The sequence below is a fragment of the Carlito syrichta genome, unplaced genomic scaffold (assembly GCF_000164805.1).
Source record: "Carlito syrichta isolate Samal-C Ts95f unplaced genomic scaffold, Tarsius_syrichta-2.0.1 Scaffold312267, whole genome shotgun sequence".
Taxonomy (NCBI): domain Eukaryota; kingdom Metazoa; phylum Chordata; class Mammalia; order Primates; family Tarsiidae; genus Carlito; species Carlito syrichta.
The window spans coordinates 325,389-351,089 of record NW_007256363.1 but is presented as its reverse complement, the minus strand read 5'-3'; the positions used below and the strand labels follow the sequence as shown (position 1 = coordinate 351,089).

Here is a 25,701-nt window from a genome sequence, read left to right as displayed (position 1 = left end):
CCCCCTCTCCCTCATCCTCTCCCCCCTCTCCCCACCCCCTGTGTTGGTGTTGACTTATTTTTGTTGAAGATTTTTATCACAGAAATGCTTCCATCTGGATTCTTGCTCTGAGTGATCTTAGAAGACCTTAAGCAAGCCTCTAAACTGCTTTCTCTGGCAGTGAGGTTGTAAATTTGGATGACCTAATGCAGCTTGGGTGTCAAAGAGAATATTGCAATTTGTGTTCATAATTGCTCATAATATGTGTCTACTTTACATATGTCACCTAGTCTCTCAATAACCTCCTAAGGTCACTACTGTTATCTCATTTTACAGTTGAGGAAGCTGAGGCGTAGAGAGATTATTAATCTGCCCAAAGTCACATGGTTAATTCCTGGTTGGTCTTTCTGATTCTTCTGACACACGCTTGTCTAATATCCTGAAATGGCTGTTGAAATGTACCTAATTCAATGTTTCTTTTTTCCCTAAAGTTTGCTAGCTGCCTGAGTCTCATCTGCCATTTGGATATTTAAACAATATATAGAAAATAATTATTTTCACATATGAATATAATTTTCATTAAAGTTTATATACTTGTTTAACAGGCATTTATTGAGTGCTAACTGTATACCAGTAATATACTTTACCCTGGAAATGTAGTGACACAAATGTTTAAAAAAAAAATCTATGTTCAAAGATGTCAGCGGATTATTCTCTGATCCCTGTCTCCGGATCTCAGGGCTTAGACAGTGAGCTATAATGGGAAGATTAATGACCTTTTAGAGTGAGCTTAGAATTGGCTATATAATATTCTTTTCCAGAGATGGAGTTAGAAAAGGTGAACAACTTGCTAAGTCTTGCTGCTTCTGGGGCCTGACTGGAGACGGAAATGCATCCTTTGACTTTGGGCAGCCCTTTCTGGGTTCTGCCTAATTTTCAATATTTTCTTAAAAGAAATACATTTCTTCTCCTAATCATGGCTTTTTACCTCCCCCTTACCTTTTATATTGGGAAAGATCAAATTCTTGCCTAATTTTAGTTTCTTGTTTTTTTTTGTTATTCAGAAAGTTGGTTTATATGTGTCAGTGCATTAATTTGTGAATGATACTTATACACATGCTTCTGCAGAGTTCACGATTTTAAAAGGATTTGTAAATGAGACCTGACAGCACCTTTGAGCCTCTATCTTTACACAATTTGGTCAGTTTTGTCCTTTTCCCCCTTACTTTGTTTTTTTTCCTAAGATGTGTGTGTGTGTGTGTGTGTGTGTGTGTGTGTGTGTGTGTTTTATTTTGTTGGCAGGCATTCTTTTGTACTGTTCTCAGTTGCCTCTTTCTGCCTTTGATATAGAAATAACAGGTGCCACATTTTGTAAAAACAGTTCAGAAGTAGGCCTGACACAGTGGCTCAGACCTGTAATCACAGCACTTTGGGAGGTCGAGGTGGGAGGATTGCTTGAGCCCAGGAATTTCAGACCAACCTAGGCAAAATAGTGAGACCTAGTCTCTACAGAAAATAAAAATAATTAGCTGGGTATGACGTCGTGTGCCTGTAGTCTCAGCTACTCAGGAAGGAGGCTGAGGCAGGAAGACTACCTGAGCCCAGAAGTGTGAGGCTGTGGTAAGCCATGATGAAGCCACGGCACTCCAGCCTGGGTGACAGAGTGAGACCCTACTCAAACCAAACCAAACAAAACCCCCAAACAATTCAGAAATAGAAAAAAATAAACTGGAGGGAATTGACAGTTTTATAATGCTTATGCCTACCTATCCACAAATTGGTATATTTCTCTTATTTGATATAATTCCTTCTTTATAATGAAAAATTTTAAACAGACACAAAAATAGAAGCAGTATAGTGAACTGCCATTACCCGGAATCAAGATTCAACAGCTATCATTATATTGCCAATCTTGTTTCATCTATACCTCCTGGCCTCTACCCCTTGGTGAAGAAGGTATGCTATACCTTCACCTATTGTATGTGAACAGTTTAGTGATATTAAGTCTTTTTTTAAATGTCTGCTTTATTCTCGCAATACTTTTGCTTGCGTTAAAGGGGTTTAATTTAAGCAGATTTTAAAAGTATAACTAGTTGTTGGTGGCCTCTCGAAATGTTATTTAAAGTCCCTGATAACTTTTTTCCTGGACTATCCCATTCTATTTTGTGAGCATTGATCAATTTATTTTATTTACTGCTTTTATTGGATATTATTTAAAAAACCAAAATGTTTCTCCATTTGTACCAATGTATTTTGTGACTCCTGTAAATGTTAATTTTCCTTTTAATTGTGCTGTTATTATAAAATGGATTTCCAGCGTTATTGTGTGTTCACAATATTTTATATTAAGCATAGCCCTGTCATCTGTTTCTGTCTCTGTAAGGCCTATTTAATCTCAATTCCTTCTGTTTTCAAATGATATAGTCCTTTCTTTACTAGTTTCCTTGGGCTGCTGTAATAAATTGCTGCAAACTTGGTGACTTGAAGCAAATGAAATTTATTTTTTCACAATTCTGGAGGTCAAAAGTCCAAACTCAAGATGTTGGCAAGGTTGACCTCCTTTGGAGGCTCTATGGGATTTTGATTCCATGCCTCTCATATCTTCCAGTGGCTCCTGACAGTCTTTGAGTCTTTGGTATTCCTTAGCTTGTAGCTTCATAACTCCGATCTCTGTCTCCATTTTTGCATGGCCATCCCTGTTTCTATGTGTCAAATCTCCTTCTTCTCAGAACAGTTGTTACTGAATTTAGGGCCCACTTAAATCCAGGGTGCTCTGATTCCAAGATATTTAATTTATACCTGCAAAGGCTCTTATTCCAAATAAGTTATATTTACAAGTACCAGGACTTAGGCCTTGGACATGTCTTTTTTAGGGAATAGTATTCAGTTCATAGCACTTTCCAAACAGCAAACTTTTCTGGAATTTCATTTTAACATCTGCAGATAAAATCCTAGGGGACTTCAGAGCTTTCTGACCTGAGTATCTATGATGTTTTCCAATGTGAGGCCACTAATGGATCCCCAGAATGACTGCCCAGCCTTCCAATTCTCTTAGCTTCATCGTGCCCTTCTCTGGTCCATTATCCACAGAATGACACGAGGTTTTTCCAAAATGTAAATCTGATCATAATTCTCTTACCTCTTTACAGCTTATCCTAGAGTTTCAAATAAGGTCCTGTCACCTTATACAACTTGTTTAAAGACCATGGATGACGTCTTCACCCTCCTGCCTCAGTGCTCTGAGCTGTCATACATACTGTTCTCTCTGCTTAAGTTGGACCATTCCTTGGCCCTCTTTGCGTGTTACTCCTCCTTTAGATCTTAGCACAGAGGTTGCTTTCTCTTTGGGCCCTTCCGAGATGGCTCCTCAGTGTCTCCATATCATCTTTTCCACCCTGTTAATCATAGCATTTGCCACATCGGTTATGTTTACCCCTGTGCTTCTCTATTCATGTCTGAATTGTAGAATTCACAAGAAGAGGAGGCACCAAGTCAGTGTTATTCACAATTGTAGCCTCAGCTTCCAGCATTGTGCTTAGTTCATGTTTACTGAATGAAAAATAATTGTAAAAAAGCATTCTGGCTTGAAAGCCCAGGTATTTTTGACTCCTCTTTTAGTTAAGAAAGTGGCAGATAGACCTGATTTAGCCTGTAGCTTAGAATGGTTCAGAATTGCCACAGATCTTCAGGTGTTTGGAAACATTCTTGAAGACTCTGAAGCAATAGGACTTTTGGTCTCTGCCTGTCAGATCTGTAGTTTTGATGGTTCTGAAACTGGTTTGGCTAGTTTGTGGGCAGCCTGCAAAAATTGTGCTCCTATAGTGTGGCACTAAAAACAGTGCTCATCCTCAAAGGTCAAAAGCTATCTGGGGGAGGGATAAAATTTTAAGAATAACATTGAAATAAAATATTTTATGTGTTACAATAATTGTTGAAAATATTCTCAAACTTTGGTTAAATTTTTCCGGTAGAATTAACTTTGATACATTAAATCGTAGGGAGGAAATGTGCTCTGTTTTTCTGTTTGAAATGACTTTGGAAAGGTTTGCTTTTGTCTTTCCCTTTACTTAAGAATTTATTTTTTAAACTTAAAAAACTCAACTTCTCTATTTTGTTTTGCAGATTTTTTCCCCTAATGTTTATACTGATTAACTCTTTTTCTTTTATAGTTATGCACCGTGGTGTCCGTCCTGCCAGCAGACTGATTCAGAATGGGAAACTTTTGCAAAGAATGGTGACATACTTCAGATCAGCGTGGGGAAGGTAGATGTCATTCAAGAACCAGGTACTATAAATGTTGAACATTAAATACAAAAATTTAACAGCTTTTTATTTTGAAATGTTTGAAGCGTATGTAAAAGTTGAAAGACCGGGAAACCAATTACCCATGAATGACCACCTTCTATCAACAAATTAATCTTGGTGTATCTGGGTCTGTCTATGTGTTTACATGTGTATATGTGCATATATATTTCTATTTTTATTTTGCTGAGCCATTTGAAAGTGAGTTACAGACATCATGATAATTTACCCTTCAATTATTTAGTATGTTTAAGTCTTCTTAATTATTTCTCATGTCTTTTTATACTCTTTTGAATCAGGATTTATACATCGTTCATAAATTACATTTGGTTGTTATGTTTCTTTCTTTTTTTTTTTTTGAGTTGGAGTCTCACTCAGTCGCCCAGACTGGAGTGCAGTGGCTGTTCCCGGCCACCGCAGCCTCACCTTCTGGATTCTGGCGATCCTTCTGCCTCAGCCTTCCGAGTAGCCGCAATTACAGGCATGCGCTACCATGCCCGGCTGATTTTTTGACTTATTGTAGAGATGAGGTCTCGCTGCCCAGGCGGGTCTCGAACCCGCGGGCTCGGGCAATCCACTCACCTCAGCCTCCCAAAGGCGCGGGATTACAGGCTGAGCCACCGAGCCCCGCGGTTGTTATGTTTCTTTAGTCTTTCTCAATGTAGACTCATTCCTCATTTTTTAATGATGTTTATATTCTGAAGAGAATAGGCTAGAATTTTCTTAGGTGTTTTCTTATGGTAACATTTAACTGATAAAATATAGATAAGAATATTTTCTTCATTTTCTGAAAACTAGTAGTTCAGTCTAGAGGTGTGATTCAGTTAGACATTTATGGCAAGAGTACTTCATAGCTAATGCTGTTACTTCATATTGGGTCTCATTACAACCATATGGTGTCACCATTAGTGATGTTAAGTCTGAGTACTTGGGTAAAGTGGGAGCACTAAATATCTCAATTATGTAGAAACAACCCCACTTTGCAATCAGCAGATAATCTCTGGGATAATAGTTTAGGGTGTTAAGATACATGATGATCTTGCCTAAGTCATTTATTTCATTGTTGGTTCAAGAGTGGTAAATATTTAATTCTGTCATTCCATCTCTACTGTGAATGATGTAATTTTTTACAAGGAAAATAAAAAAAGAATTGCTTTCACCCCAGAGTGAAGAGAGATTGAAGACACTTTTAAATTCTGAAAAAATATACACAACGAATTTATATTTGTAATTTAAAAATTACTTTGTTATGTTTTAAGAATTTGAAAGAACAGTTGACCTTTCATGATCTAAATCTCTAAAATTTGGCTACTTTTACATTTTATGAGTCATCTTGTTTATTGACATTCAAATTCTACCTACTATATCCTTTTACAAGGACAGAAAGAAGATAAAAGGCCAGGCACAGTGGTCACGCCTATAATCTCAGCACTTTGGGAGACTGAAGTGAGAGGATTGCTTGAGCCCATGAGTTTGAGACTAGCCTGGAAAGTGAAGCAGGCTCCCACAAAAAAATAGAAAAATTAGCTGGGTGTGGTAGTGTATATCTGTAGTCCCAGCTGCTCTGGAGGCTGAGGCAAAAGAATCGCTTGAGGCCAGGAATTCAAGGCTGCAGTGAACCATGATCGTGCCACTGCACTCTAGCCTCGGCAACAGAGTGCAACCCTGTCTCAAAACCAAAAGAAGCAAACAAACAAAACCCAATAAAAATAAAATCAAAAATAAGAAGATAGTCATAAAAGTGTAGCCATTCACTTTTTTTTATAACTGTGAGTTCAAAAACACTGATGAAGTACTAGTTGCATAGACAACAAATTAACATGGATGATCCATGTTAAAATCGGTGTGTCAACAATCCCATGAACAGAGATTTCTATTAAAAGCCACGAGTCCTCAGCTTCCATCTTTGGAAGCATTTGAAACAAAGCCACCTGCCCATTCTCTATTTAGAAATGGTCAATTATAGTTATTAGTTCATGGTTTTGGCTGCCATAATGAGTTTTTCTGTTTGGATACCAAATCATTGCAATTACATTTTTGCTGAAAACTTGTTTTAACTTTAGTAGTTTGAGCCTGATAAAATCAGGCATAAGATTTGTTAATTAGTGGACACCAGGCACATTGCATGACAGGTTTCTCAAAAATGCAGCTGGCCTATTCACATTTCAGTCATTTGGTATACCTGCCATGAATTTATAGCACAATTTGAATTAAAATAATTAAACAACCTTGTGGTGGGTTCACAAATCTAATGTTTGGTCACATATAGTATATAGTCTTTCCTTCTAAAAATATAGATTTAACTTGTCAGGATGGTCATCATCAATAACTCCAACAACAACAACAACAACAACAACAACAACAAAATATGGCTATTATTTACATTGTGAATGGATTTTTTTTTTTTTTATTTGGAGTCTAACTCTGTTGCCCTCATGGCCACCGCAGCCTTGAGCTACTTGGCTTAGGTTATCCTTCTGCCTCAGCCTTCCAAGTAGCTGGAACTACAGGTGTGTGCCACCATGCTCAGCTAATTTTTTTATTTATTGTAGGGATGTGGTCTTAGCAAGTTGCCCAGGCTAGTTTCGAATGCCTAGACTCAGGCAAGTAAATCTAAACTATATGTACTTGAAATACTCATTAAAGAATAAGGAAAAGAACTCCTTAGTCTGGTATTCCATAGAAATAGTGAAGAAGCAAAGTCCAACAAAAGAAAGATGATTAATTATTATGGATTAGAACAGTTTTTAAAAGACAGATGCTCTACCATTTTCTTAAGTGATAAAAATTTTAAAAGTGCAACTCATAAATAAAGTTTAGGAGACAAACTTACTCTATATACGTGATTATTTGAGTGGTCTACAGAATACTTAATTTTCAGATTATACTGTTTTAAGTTTATCATTTTACTTTGAATTACAAACCAAATATATTTTTTTTTCTTTGAGTTGGAGTCTCACTCTGTCATCCAGACTGGAGTGCAGTGGCACACTCCCGACCACTGCAGCCTCGACCTGCTGAGCTCCGGCGATCCTTCCGCCTCAGCCATCCAAGTAGCTGGAACTATAGGCGTGTGCTACCACGCCCGGCTAATTTTTTTGATTTACTGTAGAGATGAGGTCTTGCCAAGTTGCCCAGGTAGGTCTCAAACCCGCGGGTTCAGGCAATCCACTCACCTCGGCCTCCCAAAGTGCGGGATTACAGGCTGAGCCACCAAGCCCAGCACCTAATACCTTTAATTAATCTTTCAATAGGGATTAGAAATAATGTGTTTATTCAACAAATGTTTGAGTTTTTTCCACACACCAGACCCTGATCTAGATGCCAGTAATGAAGGGATGAATAGAAGGACAGAGGCCTAGCTTCTCACTGAGCTTTCATTCTAGTGAAGGAGGTTGATAGTAACAAACATGAATTGGCAAACAATGTAAGATGCTGGTAAAGGCCGTGAAGAAAAATATCATAGGGTAAAAATGTAGAAAATGATGGGAACCACTTTAAAAATAGGATGGCCAGGGAAGGACTGTTTTACCAGAGATCTTGATAGATTGAAGAAGGACACTTCCACAAGCTTTGTGGGAGGACCATTCCATACAGAGCAAACACCTTGTGCTGATAAGAGTATACATAGTGCTGGGTTCAGTGGCTCAGCCTGTAATCCCATGCTTTGGAAAGCCGAGGTAAGTGGATTGCCTGAGCCCACGGGTTCAAGACCCACCTGGGCAACTTGGCGAGACCTCATCTCTACAATAAATCAAAAAATTAGCTGGGGGTGGTAGCACGCACCTGTAGTTCCAGCTACTTGGAAGACTGAGGCGGAAGGATCGCTGGAACCCAGTAGGTTGAGGGTGCGGTGGCCGGGAGTGTGCCACTGCACTCCAATCTAGGTGACAGAGTGAGACTCCAACTCGGAAAAAGAAGAAGAAGAAGAAAAAAAGAGTATACATAGCTTAATTGAGGAACAATATGATGGCCAGTGAGGTACTTAAGATAAATAGGGATGGACAGGTAACTAGGGACCTGACCACATAGGGTCAGGTTGGCCATGGCAAGGAGTTTAGATTTTATATGAAGTATGAAGGGAAACTACCAGGAGTTTTGAGCAGGGGGGAGACATGATTTATGTTTCAAAAGAATTCCTTTGACTGCTGTGTGAAAAAAAAAAAATGATGGCAGGCAGTCAGAAATGGAAGTAGAGAGAACAGTTTAGGAGGTTAATTATTAGTCCAGATGAGAAGATGGTAACTTGGACCTGTAGCAGCAGTGATAAGTGGTTGGATTTGAGATACTAGGGTTTCCTGATGGGTTGGCTGTAGGATATGGTGAAAAGAGAGGAAATGGAGAAGACTGAGGAGGAGGTTGGGACAGGGTTAAGTTTGGGATGTTAACTAGACATCTAAGTAGAAATGAGCTAGAGATGTAAATTTGAGGATCATCAGTGTAGATGGTATTAGAAACTGGAAGAATTGGGATTAGCCAGGGGCAGTGTGCTAGAGATCTGGACACTGCAACATTTAGAAGAAAAGAAACAATTGCAGCAGAGAAGGAGTAGCTAGAGACAGAAGGGAAAGGAAGAGGTAGGAGGATCTGGAAGCAAAATGAAGAGAGGGAGTCCTGTGTGATACTAACAAACTGTAAGCCTCCAGGGCAGTTTGCCCCTATCTGGGAAACAAGTTGAATATTTACTTCATTTTTACAAACTCTAACATCCGCATGATCATTAGAAAACCATTGAACTGATACTGGTTACTCTTCCCCCCAGTTGAGCACCTTACTGGATATTTCTGTATTCAAATTTCTATTTGGTTATAGGTCTCCACTGATATTTTACTTATAGCCTCGCCACAGGAGTACTGGTAAGAAATAATTTCAGTTCTTTCCCCATAGTAATGAATTTTAAAAGAGGGGAAAATAAGAATTTTTGAAGTGTTCATGCATATACTTTAGTTATGCCTATAACTTTTCCATATGTAATAAGGGATTCGTTTAGATATTTTAAACAAAATAAGATTCCAGAATTATTAAGACTAGAGATTATAAGCATGTTGGATTTTTATAGCTAAGATACAGAAGTCAAGGAAAGGACAGACCTTAGATTAGGTTACATTACATTGCCTACTTAATACTGCATAGATTAGGTGATGTTTCAGTTGAGTTAACTTTGGGAGATTAAATTTAATTAGAATGTTCTTGAACCCTCTGTTCCATGCAGATAAGCTTAGTTGTCAAGGACAGGAAAACAGCAGCTGCTCATAGATCACCTGTGGGTGATGGCTCTTTCATTAGATTAGAGGTAAGCTAGACCCCTAGCACAAACAACAAAAAGTATTGTGTTTAAGACCACCAATTTCATACACATGCCAATTTAGTCTACAGTATTTCAGTTAGGGTTATATTTTTAATTTAATACTTGTAAAATTATCTTTTGTATTATTTTCGACAACTTTATTTCAGTTTCAAAGGTAAGAATGATTCTACTTTTTTCTCGTGTTTTCCTACTGCTGCTCTTGTTGGTGATAGTAACTAACATTTAGTGAGCACTTACTTCAGGTTGTAATTGTGTTACACACTTGCATGCATTTTAGCTTCATAACAACTCTATGAAGGATAAACTGTTTATCTCTATCTTTATCAGAAAACTGAGGCGAAGAGAGGTTTAGTAATGTGACCAAGGTAACAGAGCTAGTAAATAGTAGAACAAAAACGAGTAGAACAAAAGCTACTAGCTATTTTCTTAATACTGAACTTAAATAGCTTCTGTTGTGTTCTTGCATGTCACAATATAATTATCTGCCATAATTTTTCTTTCTTTACACTTTTTTTTGCTAAATGTGTTTAAGATAAGTTTTCAGATATGAAATTAAAAATTTTCTGCATCCTGGATTTATGCCCTTTTTATGTTGCACTGCAGTCTTTATTTTATTTTAACTTTATTATTTTATATAAGGGCTCTCTCTGTCACCTGGTTTGGAGTGCAGTAGTGCCATCATAGCTCACTGCAGTCTCAAACTCTTGGGTTCAAGCAGTCCTCTCACCTCAGCCTCTTCAGTAGCTAGTACTAAAAGTGCGTGCCATCAAGCCTGGCTAATTTTTTAAACAATTTTTTTGTAGGGACAGGTTCTTGCTGGGTTGTGCAGGTTGTTCTCAAACTCCTAATCTCAAGTGAGCCTCTTGCTTCAACCTCTTAAAGTCTTGGGTTTATAGGCATGAGCTACTGTGCCCAGCCAATTTTCATCCTAAAGTAGAAAAGACATGCAGAAATTTGGGAAAGTTTTTGTTAGTCAAACTCTGTCTTTTTTTAAAGGCTTAGGGGTACACTTGTTTTTTCCACACTTTTTGAAGTTCTTGCAGTGAGCTGTTATGTAAACCCTGAAACAAGCTGCTGATATGCTTTTCACATTCCTTATCAAGACTCATGCTGGATTTGTTTTTAAACCCTGAAGTCGTGACCTCAGATGGTGCTTCTCTTCTAAGGTGGTCATGTTTTAGCTTTTAGGTAATTAAAAAATCTCCAACACCTCATAGCATCAATATCAAGGGTAGAAAACATTTTGGAGTACTGAAATGATACCCAAAACTTTCTGATGTCGTTCAGCTTCTCACAAGTGTTATTTGTTTGAGGTGAATTTCTTGTATTGTTAGATCTATATAGGTTTAGTAGTGTGCCACAATCCAAGGACAACTCTGGCTGTTCTGGATTTTGTTGCTGTTGATTTTACTGAATACACCCTTAAGTGAAAGAATAAAATTTTGACAGCAAACCAAATTCATACCTCATTTGGATGCTACAGCCTTATTATTAATACTCCATATGGGTTGTCATCTGAGGAAGTAGTAACAAAGAAACATATATGAAATAAATTTTAAGGTGATACAATTTGTTGGTCTTTATTTTCAGTTAACTTTAATTGATGGCCTTGTAACTTGGTACAATAGTCATGGAAAACAACATGGCAATTCATATCAAGAGACATAAAATTATTATACCTTTTAATCTAGCAATTTGGGAAACAAGTGTTCTATTATATTTTAGCTCAAACTGGAAAGATTCAGAAAAATCTCAGAGCCCATTTGTTACTTTGTTTCTTTTTTCTTATTTTCACTGATTTCTGTGGGTACATTTATTTGTAAAGATACAATTTGTTTTATAAAATAATGTGTAATTTCCAAAATATTTAGGACTAAATTTATTCCAAAGGATTTGGGACTAAATCTGTTGCATCTTCCTATTTAATCAGAGATTTAAATATGGAAAATAATAGCTAGTGTTTATTTAATACTTATATGTGAGGCACTTTATTCTATGAACTGTATAAATATAAAACTATTTAATATTAAAATACTATGAGATAAATAATTGTGCTCATTTATAATAAGAAAAACGGAATCTTTGAGAGTATAAATTAACTGTCTCAGATTAAAACTCATAAGAGGCAAAAATGGGGTTTGAGCCTAGTCCTGCTGGCTCCTGTATCTGGAAATGTTGTTTTGGGTATTATATAATTAAATGTGATTTATAAAGTATTTTTAACTTATTTGTTCATTTACTAATTTATTTATTGTCATAGCCAGTGTTTACTAAGATCATAGGAAGGATTTTAAAGAGCATGTTTTTAAAAATTGCTTTAAGTGATACCTAAAGTTTATTAAAAACCTTTACTGTTTATTCTGATAAAAATAAAATCTAAGTAGAATACTTTAAGAAGTGAGAAACTACTATTTATTTTGTTCATTCCATTTTAAAAAGCTATATAAATAAAACATACTTCCCTAACATCAAAACTCTCCTTAGATAAAATTTTTGGGTGGTCAAAATAATCTATAGCTAGGAAAGAAGTGAGATGTGAAACTCTTTGTGATAATTATTTTAAACCAAGTAAGATGTGACACTCTTTTTGATAATTATTTTAAAAATGTGTAACAATTTTTAAGCATTTAGGAATAGCAATAACTTTCCCCTGTCAATTTAGAGTTGAAAGTACACTGTAGGGCATCCCTGTTCTCCACTAGGGTAGAATTTCAGGCAATGTCAGAGGTGAAAATGTCCTTAGATGGAGGCATTGTTACAATCCTCAGTTGACCTCTTTACAGGTCACTTATGTTTTTGTTACTACCAGTACAGCTTTTTTTTTTCAGTGTGCAATGGCAAATTTATGTAGTATATGTTTCTTTTTTGTGACATTGACTTTTACTACCCCAGAGTACTGTGTTTCCTTTTAAGTACCATGGGGATGTTTAGAATCCACTTGGTCTGTTATGAAATAAAATAGAGAATCCTTCTTTGAGAAGTCTCGTCATTAGTTCATATATTATTATGCTAACTATGGATTTAATCTATAAAACAAGTAAAAGCAGATTTCATATTATTAAAAATAAAGCTGCAGTATTTTGAATTGTGTGTGGTCACAGAGATGTAAACTTTGAGCGACTTATTTTGAATAGGTATTTGCTTTTGTTCAAATTGTTCTTCAGTAGGAAAGGGAAAGGCAGAAGAGATGAGGAAAGTTAAAATGATGCCTCCATAGTTTTTCCATGCTGGCCAGGAGAATCCTTTAGCTTTCCTTCTCTTTGCGCATTCTTGGTTCTCACGTAAATGCTATTTATTTGTAAACATTGTTTATTTGTGAACATTTAAAGGGCAGGGATATTTCTTACTCAGACTCATTTGGGTTTTTGTTGCATGCCTGTTTTCTTGATATCATTCTGTTTATGGTTATGATTGTGGTAATTTGATTAAATTATTTCTTCTGCTACTAGACTATAAGCTTTGTGAAAACAGAGATTGCATATCTACTCATTAGGACTTGAGCAGTTACTACAGTTTTTGGAACAGAAGGTGCTTAGTTAATATTTGCTGAGGGACTGAGGGTTTATTTATCTTTGTCATTATATGCACATAGCATAGCATTTGATATGTGCTTAGTGATCAGTAAAGGTTTGCCAAGAATAATTGAAAAAATATGGTTCATACATATATATTCTCTTCATGGTACTTACAAATTCCATAAATGTGTGAAGATTGTACATGATTTTAAGTGTTTCATGTAATTTATTGTTTTTAAATTGATAACTGATATAATAATTTTGAGTTCTTCACTAAATGCCTAGCACCATGCTAAGTCCTTAACATACTTGATCTAGTTTATTTTAGAACAATTTAGACTGTAGTATACACATTTTACAGATAAGGTAACTGAGACTCAGAAAGTTTAAGTAATTAATCTAAAGTCATAAAGTTAGCATGTAGGGAAGTTAAGTTAGTATTTAGTCCAGATCGTATGACTGTAAATCTTGTCCTTTCAGCCTCCATATAATCTCAAATGATGCACAGACCAGGAAATTCCAGGATGACACAAGATAAGCAAGTTGTCAGTGACTGGAAAGTGTTGGCTAAATAAAAATGTCTACACATAAAATTTATTCAAGTAAAAAATTAAATAGTAAATGTGAATCAATAATTGTAATGATTTTAATAATGTGATTATGAAAGCAAGCTCAAGAATGCTTTCTGGGTTTTTTTGAAACTTAAACACTTGGGTTGGACTTGTAACTTTTTTTATGTTTCTTATAGGATTGAGTGGCCGCTTCTTTGTCACTACTCTCCCAGCATTTTTTCAGTAAGTTTAAATAATCTTTTGGTCTTGAAAAGATGAGATTTCAGTAGATATGTACTAGGGAATCCAAGTTGTTTTCCATGAGCACCACTAATTCAGCTTATCATTGAAAGAGAAACTGGTCTGCTCTGCATGAGAAGAGACATGTGCCTAGAGTGTCTCAGAGAAGGACCTGATTTCAGGCTGGGGATAGGTGGGCAGAAGGGATCAGAGAAGATTTCTCTCATGATACAAACGGTGGGATAATTCTTAACAAGTAGTAAGAATGGGTTAAGTCAACAAGGTGGAGAAGGTATTTCCAGGTAAAAGAGATAGCATCAAAAAACCAGGAGAAAATGAGATACCTTTTGAGAACTGTAACTGGTTCTTTGAGATTGGCCCATGAGGTTAGTTGGCTCATGCTGGATGACGAGGCTAGAGAGGCTCAGGTAGAGGCTGGCAAAAGACACAGGAGAAGGGGGTAGGTTCCAGAGATACTTTGGAGGTGGTATCACTGGGACCTGGTGACTGATTAGTCATGGAAAGGAAGAGTCTATAAAGACTACCAACAAACCATGTGTAATAGTAAAAGCCATTGCCTGCTTTCAAGATAAGGGGCCATTAGGTTTGGAAGACAGAGACAAAAATCATAAAGGCAACGTGCCTTTGCTAATTCCAGAAGGAGAAATTTAGGTGGCAGTTTGATATCAGTATCTAGAAGAAAGATCTAGAATGGACACAGATACTGGGAATTCCTCAGCATTGAGATTGATAACAGTTGAAATAACAGCGAAACACATACAGTGGTAAGGGAAGCAGGTCAGGGATAGAATCTGGGGTTGGCCAATACTGGGGCATCTGCAAAGGGAGATGGTGAGTGAAGGAAACTGAGAAGGGATGGTCGAAGTAGTAGGAAGAAGTCCAGAGAGCTACTGTCATGAAAACCAAGCCAAAGGAGAAAGGAAGTGGTGTCCGGTAGTCGACAATGCCCCAGTGACAGGTGGAGGAAAGAGAAATGGATATGGCAATCTAGGAGTTATGGAGACCCCCAACATGAACAGTTTCAGTGGAGTTGTGGGAGCAGAATCCCCAATTACACCAAGTAATGACTTTGTTATAAAGAGGAGAAAATGGTAATACTCCTTCCCTGAGAACGTTGATTGTGGTGAGAAGGCAAGAGGGAGTGAAGTTGAAGGCGGGGGGCATATGACCAAGTTTTTTTGGTTGATTTTTGAAGGGAGTGACATTAATGACATAAATTTGGAAATGTGGATACAATTTTTTGTATCTTAATAACAAAAAATTGATTATTTTGGCTATTGTAAAAGAAAAATTGAAGTAATTGGTAGCAAAAATCATAAAAAGTAGCTTGGCATATTAAATGCTGCCAAGAACTTTGCTTTTAATCACTAATTGTGCAGTGATAAAATAGAATGGTTAATGCTTTCAGTTTGGGGTTTTCTTACTTTTAATAGATTAAAGCTTATTCATGCTTTCTGATTTATGCCTAATTGTAATTTTTTTTTCATTTGAGCCAATTTAAAGTTCAAGTGAAATTCACAGAAATAACTAATAACACCTGCAGCTTTAATGGATTTGTTTTCTACTTGTTTTCATAATTTATAGTGCAAAGGATGGGATATTCCGCCGTTACCGTGGCCCAGGAATCTTCGAAGACCTGCAGAATTATATCTTAGAGAAGAAATGGCAATCTGTTGAACCTCTGACTGGCTGGAAATCCCCGGCTTCTCTAACGTAACCTATTAATTTTTTAATGACAAGATGTTATTAATAAAACAAGGGGCTTTAATTTAGCAGGTTGTGGGCCTTGAAAGCCTATGTTTCTCTTCATATTTGCTTCTGGTTACCCAGACTAGAGACATGGCCGTATTTTCTCCATGTGGTGTTTCTGGTTTTGTGACCCACATATCTTTCAGTTAGGTTTTAGTATACTGGGAATTAAGTAGATAGATTTGGGTGGGTTATAGAAAGCCTCTTTTCCAGCTTTTTCATTAAGCCATGATGACTTTTCTCCTTACAAAATATGGCATTGAACACCATTTGCTATTTGTTTCCTTTTTTAATTATTGGTAAGATGGAGGAATAATTTCTTCTTGAATTATAGTTCATTAATAAAATGTTATGTGGAAAATAAACTTATGGTGTCTTTGGCCACCTAGCAGGATACTGCTGGGGTAACTTCTGGCCATGATAGCAAACTATATAATACTTGGTTAGGTATTTTTTATTAGGATATACAAGTATAAGAAATATCCCTACTGAAAAAGGAAATAGTGCAATATTTCAGGAATAAATTATCTGGTGGTGTCTGTAGTAATACTCAGGAAACATAGCTTACTCTAAAAGCAATTCACCTCTGGCATTTCATTCTACAAATATTTGAACACTGATTTAGCTAGATGCTATTCTAGTGGGTAGGTATTCAACAGTGAACAAGACAGACAGGGTTCCTCCTTTCCCTTTCAGGGTTCCCTCACTTAAAGTGAGTAAAACAGATTAAGCACAAAGCTAGAGATACAAAGAATGGTAGTCTAGATAAAGATAGATAGAAAGACAACAACATACTTTACAAAGACAAAGAATAACAGTGGGGTCAAGGACCTGCTCTAGATGGAAGGGCTAGGCAAGCTTACTCTAAGGAAGTCCTCTAGGTCAGATCTGAAGGGTAGAAGGAACAAACCCAGGTCAAGAGCAGGGCAAAGAATATCCCCAGGAAGGCATATGGCAGACACATAAGTCCCTGTTGGAAAAGAGCTTGGTGTGCTCAGGAGCAGAGTTGTGTCCAGGGCCCTGCACAGTGAGAAGGAGCATGATATGAGCTGAGTAAGAGAGGCAGACCAGAAAAGGAACATGAATTTCCCTGGCTGATCATGGGGAGCCTGTGGCCTCAGGGAGGATGCTGGAGGTTTTCAGTACATGCAGGGAGAAGTTGACTCTCAGGAGAGGAGACTGGAGAGGCAAGAATGGATGAGGTGAGACCACCTAGAAGGCTGTTATGGTGTCCAGGCTTGGGAAGGTAGCTTAGCTTGTATCAGGTAGTAGCAGTGGCAACAGAGAGACTGGGTGGTTTTAAAATACCTTTTGAAGATAGACTTGGCCAAGGTGAAGGAGAAGGATTTGCAAATAAAAATATCTGAGTTTCTGGTTTGAGTACTTGGTGGACCTTGGTACTCGTTACTGTTTTGGACAAGAGAAAATTAGGGATTTGGTATTGGACTTGTTGGGTTTACAGTGCAGACTTGTAGAATTGTCAAATTGGATACATAGAGATGGATCTCCTTGGAGAATTTCAGGAACACAAATATAAAACGTATAGATGACGTTTAAAGCCTTAGAATTGAGAACACCTAGAGAGAAGGAAAAAGAGAAGAGTGCTTGGAATTGAGCCATGAGCTACCCCCAAATTAAGAAGTTGTGCTGAGCGAGAGTCATCAAAAGGAAACTGAAAATGAGTACCGGTGAGGTAGCATGAAACCCTCACTGGTTTTATGGGATGTGCCACTTTCCAGAAGCCAAGTAAGAGTGTTCAAGAAGGAGGGAATAGTCCCTTGTGTCCCATGGTACCAAGAGGTGAAGAAAGATGAAGTCTGAGACATGGACATTGCAAGCAAGGTGAAGTCATCATGGCCTTGACGGGTAGTGATAATGCAGCAGAGGATAGGAGCCAGGTTTGAATGTATTAAAGGCATGGTTAAGACCAAAAAACAGCCCATATAGACAATTCTTTGGAGAAATTTGTTTATGAGGCTGGAGGGTCATATGAGTCTAGGGATGCTCTTTTTAAAAGATAGGAGAGAGTAGAGCATGTTTGCATGCTTATGAGACTGGTCCAGCAGAGAGGGAGAAATTGCTCATGTAGGAAGAAGGGATGAGAGAAAGAACCAATTCATGAGCAAAATAAAAGGGACAGGATCCAAGGCACAAGTGGAGGAATTGGACTGCGGTAGGGCAGATAGACATTCTTGGTGCAATAAGAGAAGGTGGATGGAGGTATACACCACACTCAGATTTGGGGGTGGGAAGATAGAGATCACATGATGCCTTCTAATTTCACATTATGAGGAGTGTTTTCTGCTGAGAGTACATGGGAGGGGAGGATGTGTACGCTTTGAAGAGAAGGAAAAGGAGAAATGAGCGACTATCTCAGAGCCTAAAAAATGCAGTATGTGTAGGTAGTATTGGGTGTTTGCTTAGGTTTAGGACTGTGAAGCAGCAAGAAATGTCAGCTGGCAATGTAAGCTTTCCCCAGAGACATTCAGTTGCTCAGGGTTGAAGTTTTTGCCAGGTAGATACAATGAAAGGAGAATAGGACAAGGAATTGAAGTGTATTTGCCGCAGAGTGATTCAAATGATGGCCACAGAATTTAACTCCATAAGAATAGAAGTGAATCCAGGAAGAGAGGACAGTGTGTAACAAGAAGAAGAAGAAGCAATCCTTCTGACCTGATATTTAAAAATAGCATAAACGATTAATGATTCTCCTCTTTATTTTTTATTTTTTAGGATGTCTGGAATGGCTGGTCTTTTTAGCATCTCTGGCAAGATATGGGTGCGTAATCTTAAAATCCTTATATTTGCAGAGAGGTTTTTAGGTATTAAAATATAGCTTTTAAACAATAGGAAAACAAACATTTACAAATACTTTAATAATCTCACATCTTAAACCACACAACTACTCTTTTTTAAGGTCAGACTGAAAATATTTTAGGCATGTGGGTCACAACTCTCTGTGTCTTTGTCTCAACTACTCAATTCTACCATTGTAGCATAAAAGCAGTCATAGATAATAGGTAATGAATGAATGCGGTAGTGTTCCAATAAAACTTTATTTACAGAAACAGGTGTCCCCACAGGTTGTAGTTTGCTGACTCGTGACATATTTGGTTCTCATATTTGGTTCCCATTGGTAATGTTTTTGCTTAGAAGGGCATAAATTGAACATTGCCTTGTAACTAATGTATTAAAGTCAGATTTTCTTAGATCAGTGATAAAGTCCTTTCTCAAAGCAAAAGGGCTTATATGGTTTTACTTTATCTTATTTTCACACTGGCATATCTCCCTATAGATAAAAGATTGTCTGAGCCTGAAAGTAGTTCTACATGTCAGTAGTCAGCAAACTACAACCTGTAGGGACACTTGTTTCTGTAAATAAAGTTTTATTGGAACACTACCGCATTCATTACCTATTATCTGTGACTGCTTTCATGCTACAATGGTAGAATTGAGTAGTTGTGGCAAAGACACAGAGAGTTGTGACCCACATGCCTAAAATATTTACAGTCTGGCCTTTAATAAAAAATTTATAGATACCTACTATATATGATTATTTAGTTTCACTGGATAATTTCAGAATTGTTACTTAGGTTGAATTGTTGAATGATTATATAAACTTGAATATGTTCTATAATGTTTTGTTCTTCTCTGTTGCGGGGGACTAAATCCAACCAGATTTAATAAAATTCTTCTCTGGAATTAAATATAGTACAAGATATTTTTAAAAATCTTAGAAGTGAGTCTCCCTAAGTATGTCTTTTCTAAGTTATGATTACAGGTTATGGTGTCATCTTTGGAACTTAGTATTCAAGGAGTTTGTGAAGGCTCTTTTTCTGTTTCTCATGCACATTGATAAATGTGGAGGGAAACTTAAGAATAATCCTTTGTATCCCAGTTTCTCAGTTATATATTCTGCCTTGTAAGGTAGAATACCTAATACAGGGTTTTTGTTTGTTTGTTTGTTTTGTTTTGTTTTTTACAACAGAGGCTAATCAGAAACTTGGCTTCAGGCTTTTTTGGCTAAAATTTAACCTTTTTGGTATTTTTTTTCTTAAATTACACAGTAACTAGTATTTTGTCTCTTTCCAGATAGTGTGCTTTTCTTCTGCTATTTTCTTAACACTATTGAGAAGCGTAATCAAGGTTAATGAGAATTATAAATTACAAAGTGGGAATTGAGAGTCAGGAATTCTGCCTTTTGCAGTATGTTGACACTGAAGGTTGATAAAGCCACATAGCTTGATAACTTTCTGGGCTTTATACATATAACATTATAATGTCTAATTCAACAGGATAATTGCAACAGGCGGATGTCAGGCGGCATTGACAGCAAAACATTAGTACAAAGTCTGGTAAATGCAGATGAAGAGATGAATCATTTCTGCAGCTTAGGTGGAAGTTGGTCATGGCCTTCACTGATTGCTAAAGAGAAATTTTAGTTAAAAAATGTGTTTAAACATTATTTTATAAAAAAACAAAAAACAAAAAAAACCCACATTATTTTATTAGATTGGGTGAATCTATGCTATTCACTGAGGTAATATAGGATGTAACTTACTTCTCCTAAATGTTACTATTGTTATTAAAGGATGCAGGCATATGGCAAATTTTTGCTAAAATAAAGTATTATACATCCTTAGGGGGATAATCTGTGTGATGGATACTACCTTCCATTTTGATTAGGATGACATGTAAGAGGATTAATGACTTTCTAAATACTGATATTGAGAATCAAAGGCCATGAATGTTTAAACTAGAGAATAACAGAGTGTATTTTAAAACTTGAAAACATTCCCCTATAATTTAGATGGTATATTTATTCTCTTAATTTTTTTCATAAATATCTATATGTTTTCAAAATATCCTGAATGGCTTGTAGAATGTTACATTGAGATGGTACACATCTACAAGGTACCTCTCGTAGAGCCTACAAGAGGCTGAAAGGTTGAACCTTTTGCAGGTGTTGAGAATTATAATGTGAAAGGCAAATGTGAACCATTGGCTGTCACTGAGGAGTCCTTCTTAGCTATTCCCACTAAGGGAAGATACGTGGGAAGTTCTGATCTGGGGATAATGGGCTCGTCCCAGAACTCCTCAGAGTGTGTCCTGTGATACAGGTGAGCTCTACATCCAAATGTACTCTGTCTTTTTGGGCCAGTCCAGCTTTCAATGAGACTGTGTAACACTGGGCTGGATGGGTGGGTGTGCTTGGCCTGCAATAGTTCAGACTTCCAGAGGGAGTGCTCGCCTTTCTGGGGAGAAAAATCCATTGAGGCCTTGGCCTGGTTCTGTTTTTTAAATTCATCTGGCTACTCATTTACATGTTCTTCTCATTTATTCTGTTATGATGATGTTTTCATTTAGTCTCTTCACCCAAATCTGTATGTAGCCAAAAATTAACTTTAATATAATCATCTAGTGCAGTAGTATAATAGTATAAGGTATTAAGCCCATCAGGTGACATTTTTGTGTATTTCCAGTAAGCAGAGTAGGTTACTTCCTTGTAGTGAGCACATATAACACAAGAATCAGTGTTTTCTACAAGTCACTTTGCCTGGCGATTAAAGAAACATAAACACAAAAAATGTAAAACTGAATTGAATTTGTTTTATTCAGTTATTCCTTTGGAGACATATATACAGTAAAACTTCAAGTACCTAATTCCAAAAATTCTAACACTTATAAGGGGGCTCTAAAGCCATTGTGGACTCAGACAAATTAAACATAAAGATTTGTGTCTGCAGTTGTGAAAACACAACTTGGTAATGAGCCTCTAGTAATAATTACCTCAAAGACCACAAGATGGCATGGTTTCTCTAAGAAGCTCAAATAAATCCCTCAAAGAATAAGTTGATACAAGAAAATTGAAGTGTAACTTATTAAAATAAGAGGGTGTTTTGAAAATACTGATGCATTTGAATCAGAATGCAATGATTCAAAAGCAAATAATTTAACTAAATCTATAAAAACCTTAAAAGTTTCCTGAAGGTTTTATAAGTCATTTATTTTGCAGAAAGGGCATAAGATACTGTTGAGAAGGACTTAAAACTGCACATTACCCCCAAACTGCAGATTATTCATCCCAACCATACAAGTAAGATAAATTGGCAGATACTTATACAGCAGTTTTGAAACTGTAAGGGTCTAAACAGATAGGTAAATTATTCTGAGGAGGCATGGCTCCTGCACCTCTAATCTAAGTGAACTTTGACTTTAAATCGGCAGGTTCATATCTGTAATTGCTAACTAAGATTCTCTCTTTTCATTTATTTTTAAAGTGTTTGTCATCAAATAGTCCCAGGGAATAGTGAGACTGAAGAGATGTACACTGTACTCAAAGATTGGTGAAAAAAATCTCATTTACTCACAGTGAATTAACCAGAAAAACAGTTTCTTCTGTCTGATATTACACTTTTATGTTTTATGATAATTTAGCTAGGTTGCTAAGGTTGAGTAGGAGTAGAGCAATGAAAGTCTGGTTAAAACTGGGAGGTATGGAGACATTTTAAATGATTGGTGTTTGGTACATAGTATTTAGTTTTGCTTAAAAATTGATGAAGGCCCAAGTAGTTTAGTTTTTAAAATTGATGTCAATAAGTAAAGATTGAAGTATTTATAATTATTAGGGGAAAGGGACCAAAAAAAAAAAAAAAATCTATTCTGATGGAAGAAAGGACTAGCAAAACAATTCTACCAGATTACATCCAGATCATGAACTCTAAGGAAGTATAACTGTTATTAGATATGACCTTGATTATTACTCTTGGTTATCTAATATTATAAAATTTGACTTAGTTTTAAAGAATCATTTAGATACATAAACCTTTGTAGAAGCTTATATACATAGAGATAAGTTGCAGACTTGAGTTACAGCTAGAGAAGGAGATTATTTTTAGTCTTCATCACAAATATTTTTTTTCTTCTGATTACAGCATCTTCACAACTATTTCACAGTGACTCTTGGAATTCCTGCTTGGTGTTCTTATGTCTTTTTCATCATAGCCACCTTGGTTTTTGGCCTTTTCATGGGTCTGGTAAGAGATAATACTAATCTTTTTTTTTCTTGCCTTTAAAGCAAAATGGGTTTTATGTAAAACTAAAAGGCATCCAAGAAAGAAAAGCATATAAACAAATGTTCTTTTGTATAATTTGAGCAGTTAAATAGCATTTGCTTGTTTGATACTGCTTTCAGTGGTAATGTGAGATATAATGGAAAATTTATTACATTATTTCCCTCTTATCCTGTCCCTTAAGTATTCTGAAGATGTGTGCTGCCCAGAATACAGACAGTGATAAGAAATAGAGACCCATCTTGAATTGATAGTCAGTTTCCAAGACAACTGAATCAGCTGTGATTTCACACATTGCCTACTCAGTTAGAACACTGTGGTGATAAGGCCAAAATTTTTAATTTGTTCCTTGGATAGACACAAAATTTTTACAAATTCTTATCCTTGAATTGAACGTCTAATACTGATCAGCTGCTTATGCATAGCACTCTGGTTTTGCTGAGGTGGGTTGGGTGAGATAATAGAGATAATACAACAAAATTATTACTGTGGTAAAAATAAGATTCAAAGCACGTCTCCATTTCTTATTTGGGCATGGAAATTAGTAGCCAGTAGGCATCTATGCCTTTTCTCCCTTGGTGTTTCAGGTGAGAGTTGAATAATAAGTTTCTTTACTTAACTATATAGGTAACTATAAATGCTTTAGCATGTTTTACTCTTGGTTATAAGTAATTTTTTATCTTTCTCTTAGCCCACACTTGATCAGTTTGATTGCATTTAAAAATCTAAGACAATCTTTCCTTACATTTTATGATGAATTTTGACTCTTTGGCAAAGTCTTTTTAAAAATAAGCTTAAGCCGGGCTCGGTGGCTCAGCCTGTAATCCCGCGCCTTTGGGAGGCTGAGGTGAGTGGATTGCCTGAGCCTGCGGGTTCGAGACCCGCCTGGGCAGCGAGACCTCATCTCTACAATAAATCAAAAAATCAGCCGGGCGTGGTAGCGCATGCCTGTAATTCTGGCTACTTGGAAGGCTGAGGCAGAAGGATCGCCAGAGCCCAGCAGGTCGAGGCTGCGGTGGCCGGGAGCGGCCACTGCACTCCAGTCTGGGTGACAGAGTGAGACTTCCACTCAAAAAAAATAAAAATAAAAATAAAAATAAAAATAAGCTTAAAATGTTAATAATTGATTTTATAGTATGCCAAAACACCAAGGAGCCAAGGAGAGTTAATTTTTTTTCCATAAACATGCTTAATACAGATTATGGCTTATTTTTTGAGATTTGGCTGTGCATGTTAAATTCAGGGTTGGGGATAGGACTTAGATACCTGTATATATTGTTGATTAGGTCCTAGGTATGCCCTATTATGTTGCATTAATCTTATTGCTAATTAACATGTCCCCATTGCTCTGGCCTAAAGGGGTTTGACTTTACATATAGATAGAATGTCATTGTCTCTGCTTCTCCTGTCATCTAGTGCTGTATTTTTCTAGCACTGTATTTTGGGAATACATGACTGTGAATTTAGCAGAAACAGTGTAAGCTCCTAGGCTAGTCAGAGATGGAGTTATGGGGAATGTAGGTTGTGAACCTGTTGGAAGACTAGTGAAAACTCTTAGAGTTTTAGAATTTTACCTTTGAGTTTGACCTTAAGTCTAAGAAATTGAGTCAGGCCTGCCTAGCCTTAAGTTTATTTGGAAACTTAGATTTGAATAATCAGTGCAGAAAGATTATCAGAGGTTTGGACTGAAGAAAGAAGAGAGTTGATTCCCAACTATTTAAGTGATTAGTGAGATACACTCTCATGCTTTCGTAAGCAATCGGGAAGATAACTTTATTTAACAAAATAATTTTAAAGTAATAGATGCATAAATTTTCAATTAATACATTTCCAAAAATAGCTTACACTTATCTTTATTCAAAATGCCTTGTCTACAACATTAAGAGTATAACAATAAACACACAACAGGTGAAATTTTGTCTTCAGTACTCTTTAATTTATTTACTTTAAAACTTACCTTTAGCGAATTACACAATTTGAAACAGCTGCATTTACATCCCCTTTTGAATCACTTATCCCAGAATGGCATTTTTATTAGCTTCTAGAATCATAGAGAAATGTTTCTCAATTGTTTTTACATCTTAGTTGCACAGAGAATGATACTTGAGTAACACAAAGATAAAGGAATACCACTGGACAACGCTGCTTAAGACTGGCTCTGCATGGCCCGGGAAGTGGCTGCCCCAGATCCTGCCCAGACTCCCCCTGGGATGACATTTCTGTTGGAAATATAGGATTTAAAGGGGTTTTTGTTTGTTTACTTAGTAACCTCACCAACTGAATCAAAATTAAATGAGCAATTTAGATGGAATGCATCTGAGATGAAATTGCTGAGTATGAACTCTCCCAGAATAGAAGATTTGGACATACGTTTAAAATAATGAATATGGGCCAGGCATGGTAGCGCCCTGTAATCCCAACACTTGGTAGGCCAAGGCAGGATAATCAGTTGAGCCCCCCAAAATTATCTGAGAGTGGTGGTGCACACCTGTAATCCCAGCTACTTGGGAAAATGAGAGAAAACTGAGCTCAAGCTGGTAGGATTGCTTAGGTCCAGGAGTTTGAGGCTACAGTGCCCCTGCATTACAGTCTGGGTGACAGAGTGAGACCCTGTCTCAAACAAAAATAAAAATAAAAATAAACAAAAATTACGTGATGGATATGGTAATTACCCCAATTTTGATATGGATTTTTCAGGTCAGCCTGGGCTTCGAGAGTATTAGTTCAATGGGTCAGCCAACCAAGCCCCAGAAAGGGTCATCTGGAGAGGCTGGTAAACCTAGCCCCAGAAGTGTTGGCTCTAATGGGCTAGCAAGCCAAACCCTGAGAGTGTTGCTGGTTTGGTGGGCTGGCAAGCCTTGCCCCTGGAGTGTCTCAGTGAACTTAGGAGTCTCGCCTTCCAGCAGCTCTCCTAGTTCAGTCAGCTCTGTCAGCTGGCAAGCCAGCCTCTGGGGTGCATGGCT

At 36.9% G+C, this 25,701-nt stretch overlaps 1 protein-coding gene across 2 annotated transcripts in view; it reads left to right on the top strand.

Annotated features, from left to right (window-relative positions):
* TMX4 (thioredoxin related transmembrane protein 4) overlaps window positions 1-25,701 on the top strand; it is a 46,896-nt gene that overhangs the window by 7,585 nt on the left and 13,610 nt on the right. Inside the window, exons 2-6 of one of the 2 annotated variants that reach the window (XM_008069871.2) lie at window positions 4,149-4,264; window positions 13,853-13,898; window positions 15,501-15,629; window positions 18,399-18,444; window positions 22,601-22,702. In XM_008069871.2, the coding sequence (XP_008068062.1) occupies window positions 4,149-4,264; window positions 13,853-13,898; window positions 15,501-15,629; window positions 18,399-18,444; window positions 22,601-22,702 (439 nt within the window). The remainder of the gene's footprint in view (window positions 1-4,148; window positions 4,265-13,852; window positions 13,899-15,500; window positions 15,630-18,398; window positions 18,445-22,600; window positions 22,703-25,701) is intronic. The other variant, XM_021718496.1, reaches the window with a different exon arrangement.